Source organism: Conger conger, chromosome 19, assembly GCF_963514075.1.
Source record: "Conger conger chromosome 19, fConCon1.1, whole genome shotgun sequence".
Taxonomy (NCBI): domain Eukaryota; kingdom Metazoa; phylum Chordata; class Actinopteri; order Anguilliformes; family Congridae; genus Conger; species Conger conger.
Window position 1 is genome coordinate 2,924,324 of NC_083778.1, and position 6,129 is coordinate 2,930,452.

At 39.5% G+C, this 6,129-nt stretch overlaps 1 protein-coding gene across 5 annotated transcripts; it reads right to left on the minus strand.

Moving 5' to 3' along the window:
• On the minus strand, positions 1-5,812 carry LOC133118978 (transmembrane protein 243-like). 5 transcript variants are annotated; one of them, XM_061229332.1, is made up of 6 exons: positions 5,631-5,812; positions 4,530-4,629; positions 2,790-3,058; positions 2,437-2,487; positions 1,049-1,153; positions 1-926 (listed from the first exon to the last, which is right to left on the minus strand). In XM_061229332.1, the coding sequence occupies exons 3-6, from the start codon at positions 2,865-2,867 to the stop codon at positions 804-806; spliced, it is 357 nt and encodes a 118-aa protein (XP_061085316.1). In that variant the 5' UTR covers positions 2,868-3,058; positions 4,530-4,629; positions 5,631-5,812; the 3' UTR covers positions 1-803. The 5 variants fall into 5 exon arrangements, with proteins under 5 accessions (XP_061085316.1, XP_061085319.1, XP_061085320.1 ...); XM_061229335.1 differs by having other exon boundaries at positions 5,352-5,812; XM_061229336.1 differs by having other exon boundaries at positions 5,333-5,812.
• Positions 5,813-6,129: the final 317 nt, after the last annotated feature.

Here is a 6,129-nt window from a genome sequence, read left to right on the forward strand (position 1 = left end):
TTAGACACTGATTACATTTATTCCAGGAAGTTGAGAAATAACAATGGCGGATCTTATGAGCCTCACCGACAGTCAGAGCCACCATCACAAACAAGGGCATGGACAGCACAGGAGGATGCATGCAGCTGGCACTCACAGAAGATCTTCACCTTCACATCTTCATTCAAGTGCTTTAACGAGAGTCATGTAAACAAAAAAAGTACAAATATGCCACTGAAAAAGCTATCTGCAAGTTCGGAATACACACTTTGTGCTTTTATATACATATTGTATACATGACTTAAATAAATAGCTGAAGTCTTGCTGCCCCACATTTCCTGGTCTTGGTTACACTTGTTTTGCATATTGTAACCAAACAACAGCACTACCAACTTGCTGACTCGAACAGAGCCATCATTACTTTGCATATATATCAGGACAGATTATATTGGCATCGGAAATATGACATTCCTTAGTTTAACTGTCAATACTGACTAGCAGACTGGCTAATTGCAGCACTAAATGTAAAGGTCGAGAAATGTGGCCCATCCTGACAGATAAGATGATGTTTCACCGCTCAAAGTAAACGCAGCCTAACTTCTCTATGAGATGAAAACCGCTTCTTCCAATCCCTGAATTGTATGCAGAAAACTGCTTAACTGCAGGCTAACATCATTCTGGATAATGATCTTTGTTTGGTTAAATGGTGGACACACAATTTAACTACAAGGACGACGACAACATTCTTTGTGCTTTAGGTACAACAGATTCACAAAGAACAGATTTTTATTAATTGTTTCATAAGGCATACGTGTAGCTAACTTTTATCTCCCCACATCATGAAAATACAGGTTGGCACATATACACAGCAGGACAACTGAGCATAAAATGTAGTATATCAGGTTTCGGAATTTCGGCTCCAAGTCTCCTTGTCGATACCAGAATATCTGCGGGAGAGGATAGCGTCTGCTTTAGTATTTAAGTTCTCAAATGTATATCACAAGTACAGCGTGTGATAAAAATGTAAAACACAAAATATTTATAATTCAGTTCCCTTCAGAATACTTACTAGTACCATGACTGCAGCACAAATCAAGATGATACAGATGGCCAAGAAGATATTTAAAGGTTTTGGAGGTAATGTCGGAAAGACAAACGAACTAATAACGGTTACCTGTAAAGGGAAATAGAAAATTAAATATTTATCATAAGGGTCATTACATGAAAAATCAGCTGCAGACTGCAAGTGTATCCTAATGATTTTACTGCGCTCACTGCTCGAGTACAGGCTTGAACCAGGGCACCTGGTTGGAACAAAAACCAGTATGGAGGAGGTGTGTTCTAGAGATATCGGGGGCGGAGTAGTCTGACACAATTTTCTGTCTACGTTCAGATTATGAACTCCAATTTTTATAACAGTCCATTCATAAATGTTAAATCGAGTGTTTATGTTAAATTCAATATTTAATGGCTTACAACAACAGCAGCACGTGGTGTATAACTTCCAAAGTTGTATGGCAAGTTGATATTTTAGTTCAGAACAGCAACAAGGATCATTTAGTCAAATAGATCATTTATTCAAAAATTATACAAGGCCAGCATTTGGTCCACCAGAAAATGACCAAAAAGTGTTAGATATTCAACCAAGTAGTTGGTAAGGTGGAAAGGTTCCTATCAAAATGAAACTTTATGTGTATAAAAGGTATAGTAAGCCTACTTATGTACAAAACATTGAGTTGATACTGCAATGCCTTAGGATGTTTAGTCAGTTCAAACAGGACCTCAATTTACAGGAACACTTACATATACACCGATCAGCCACAACATTAAAACCACCATCTTAAACCAGTATTTGTTATTTCAATATCTTAGTACGTACTGGTGTTCATGACGACATCCATCTTTACAGGATGCTCCAGGACCTGTAGAATTTTTCATATTTAAAATAAAAAATAAAGACCACCCACCAAATTTTTAAAATGCACGGCATCTAATCTTCCACCAGTTCCAGCCTTCTACCCACATATCATATAATTAAATATTAAGTGTTCATAGACAAGTTTATACAGTTTTAAAATTATTTTTCATCATCACATCCTGTGGTTTTAATGTTGTGACTGATCGGTGTAAGAGCCACTTTTCAAAGAGCTATTATCTCCATAACAACAAATCCAACGAGGCCGACATTTAGCCTGTTCTCTACTGAATATATAAAGACCATTTACACAAAGTTTGAGCAAAATTGGAGTGGTCACCCCCCACACCTCTGGTTGATTTGTCATGGAAGGAAATCATCAATCAACTTTACACAGTACAGAAATGCACAATTTAGATGCTTGTACTTGCTGAGAAGCACAGCACTCGCTGTTCACGCCTCAAAAACTTTAAAAATACTGACACATTTCACGCAAACTCCAGAGAAAAGCCGACATAATACACGTAAATCGCGATACTTACTACAACGAGTAAAGATGTTAGCCCACCAACTACAAGGTTGATGATTCGATCCTGAAAGGAAATGAAGAGCAAAATTAGCCAATAAAAAAAAAAAAATTCCAACCCAGGCAAACGCTTTATCCAGTCCAGGGCGCACGGTTTATAAAGCACCATGGAGAGGGAGTTCTATGTCTGTGCAAGGAATCCAGCTTTCTTGCCCTTTTACATTACATTACTTTTACATTACATTTTAGTCATTAAGACTCTTTTAATCCAAAGCGAAACTTCAATTCTGTAGAGGAGAAAATGCCAACTGCTGGATAGTTCCCAAAGTCAGCAGAACTCGACCGGACCGATAAAGAGTACGTTCGTACCCTGGCGGACGTTTCTCCGAACAGGGGCCTGTTATCCAGTCCGCTGGTGCCATATGTCCGGGTGGCGAAATCGTCCATCGTGGGCCGCCGGACGACCGAGTCCCGGGCGAGAGACGGCAGAATCCCTCAGCAGGCGCGGCGTCTCGTGCGGAGCCTGGGTAGCGGGCGACTGGTCCCGCTGGAGAACAGCATTCCTCCTGGAGCCGGTCTCCGCCGAGCGCAGAAGGGGGAGGCTTAACCGCAGCGCACCATGCTCCGAGGCGGACTCTCTATGAGGATCACACAAACGGTTACTGGTGCTAAAGCTCGTGAAACTTCTTAGATATATCTGAAGGAGATGACGGCAAATATGGGAGTCTTTTTGAACTGCAAACATAAACTGCAAGTATGATAACTTACCACAATCGTGTCTAAACATGTAGATATACAGTGTAGTCTTAAGTATTCGGACAGTGAAAAGCTTTCTGAAAGGTACTGAAAGCTTTCTTATACACGCACTCTGGAAAGAACACCTGACTAATCAAAGCTGAGAAGCCAACTGTCAAATTACTTTTGGTCCTCTAAACTGGGGGGAGGACTGTGAATTAAAAAGGGATGCAATTCCTAGACTGATCACCTCATATGGATGTAAATAAGTCCAGATTAAAGGTGACAGTCTGCACTTTGACCTTATAGCCATTGTGCCACTGTCCAAATACGGACTGCGCTGTATGCAGTCAGAATCCATTGAAATCAATTCAAAACCAATCCATGTGGAATTCCTACATACATATGTGGCGATCTCGATCCTTCAGATAAAAATCGGCACATAACTGGTCAAGTAACAGTACTGACTGAGAACATGCACATAATAATTGAGGACTGTAGGTTCTTTTTTCTTCACAAAACTGCACTTGTATTTTTATTTATTCATACAAACGCTCTCACAATTCAAGTGTTTATGAAGAATTACTTTAACGCCGTTACGAAAGAGGTTAGGCTACATTTGATGTCCGTGATTTGGGTGAGGAACAGGCAACTTCCTGCCAAGAAACCAAAAAACACCTGCACTTGGGGTCATATGATTTGCATTGCCTTTCCTGCTCCAAAGGCTACAAAACTACAGTTCATAGTTGGGTTTCGTCATAACAGCAGCTGACCATGTGCAAATGAACAAAGACGACATTTAACGCATTAGCCAAAGGCTTAATTTCGACATGGCCTTGTGATAACAACGCAAAATACTCGGGAGTGTGACTGGTCAGATGATGCGCTACCCTAATATCTACAAGCCATATTCTACATCAGTTTCGGAAACATTATCCGACGTAACAGATCGCTTATGATAGTAAAAAATATTCCAATAACAGGCATATATTCTATTTATTTGCAATGGATCAACTTGGAGGCCAGCTCACTCCAAAACTCGCATGTAGAAGTAATTCAGTTACAGCCATGTAGGCATCAATAAACTCCTGTATTGTACTCATACAAGTGCAAATCTGATCTTGAATATTTGCGACTCCAGGATTACTGTTTTGCCATGACAACAACAGGATAAGTGGTTAGCTTGCGAACACCACAGTAACGTAGTGCCGCCCCTGACGAGAAAAGTATAGCCTAGTAATACTAATCAGGCTACTTAGCTAGCAAGCCACTGCATTCACTTTTTGCAGTCGCAAGTACCGTACTGTCAATCGGTGGTATAGCAAATGCAGATATAACATACATAGCTACACCCATTTCCAAACAAAAACTCACCGGGTTTGTGTTCCATGGGGAAACGTTATTGTCCGGGGCTTGCAATCTTGAACTAGCTACCATTCATGACTCCTATATTAGTTAATTACGTTGCAACTCCCTACAAAAACAAAAGATGATAGGAATGGCCATGTGAACTTGAGCATTAACGTTAGTAATGCTAAAGTTAAGCGGCTAGCAAGGCTACTTAGCATATTTGACTTGAGCGAGCTTCACTTACAACTAGCGAGCTCTAGTTAGCTCGACTTGCATGGATTTTCAGAGCAAATATGCAATATCTAGAGAGCTAAATATGCAATGAACATAACTTAACATTTTAGTAGGCTAACGTCACCTTATAACAAAGTTTGCATAACCAAAGTTAAAAATATATACATAATGGTATCCATATATAAAGAAAAGCTGGGAAAGAAAAGCAAACGTTTGCCAACAGGTTAATAAACAAGTGATGAAAACAGGCAAGCTAGCTAGGGCGTTTTGACAAGCCATAGATGTTAAGTTACCTTGCCACAAAAACAAAGCTTACATTCGTGAGCTAACGATAAGCTAATACATGCTAACCAATAGCTTTGCCAACTTGTACATTACAGTTACGTTAACTAATATAAATATATGAAACTAAGATAAAGTTACTGTTCATAATGTGTAATTTGATTTGCTAGCTAGCTAAATCGGATTTTACTTCATCTGACCCACCCTCATGTTAGCTATGATCAGCATGACTGTACAGAAACATAAAGCCTTACCTAGCTAGGATAATTAAAAGCTAAATATATATTAACTTACGAGTTAGCGTTAGATACCTAATAGTGTTGAACTTACACTTGCTGGCTCGTCAAGTGTAACGTTAGCTAATCATGAACTCAATGGCTGGAGTTTATCGTAACGCTAACTTAGTTAGCTTGCTATTATTTTTAGCATGATAGTAATATCATGCTGGAGCCCATGCAGTGTTTTGTTTTCTTGTAAACCAGCTAAGCCAGCTAAAGCTAACCCCAAAGAGAATATAAAACACTGAAAGTATCAATGATCAGGTTATTTTGCCAATAAGGTTGCATATAGCCAGCTAGCTAGGTTAAATGAATGCAAAACTTAACTTACCTAACCACCCATTTTAAACAACCTGGCCTACCCAACTGAGAAAATTACAGCTAGTAATTCAGTTAGGTAGCTAACGTTATTCTATAGGCTATGCTTTCATATAGCTAGCCACCCTGCCAGCTTTTTTTTAAGTGAGCAGATTTACACCCCGTCTACTCCAAGAGACCAGCTTTTTCGGTTCTTCTTCGTTTTAGGGTAGTTGTAAAATATACATTGGTGCATTATCGCCACCTAGTGAATGTATAGTATTACTTTCTCAGTTCTTTGTTTTATGTATCTATATTGGGGGGGAAAACGCCCATCCCTGAACCCACCGTCTTAATTATATTCTCCATTTTCTCATTCTATTCGCCACAACTCCCTGAATTAAGCTACAAGCCCAAGCTGCGCCAACCACCATCCTGATCCGCTGATTTAATTTCAATGAACGTCAATTCTACCCATATATTTTATTATAATTTCTTTGTCGCCTCTCCCTTGAAACTGAACACAAGCATCT

Bases quoted from the DNA above. Each gene is read 5' to 3' on its own strand.
- LOC133118978 (XM_061229337.1), bottom strand. From the start codon at position 2,867: ATGGACGATTTCGCCACCCGGACATATGGCACCAGCGGACTGGATAAC. The intron at 2,488-2,789 runs GTACGAACGTAC...ATTTCCTTTCAG, and splicing joins TCGGAGAAACGTCCGCCAGG to GATCGAATCATCAACCTTGT. The intron at 1,154-2,436 runs GTAAGTATCGCG...TTCCCTTTACAG, and splicing joins TAACATCTTTACTCGTTGTA to GTAACCGTTATTAGTTCGTT.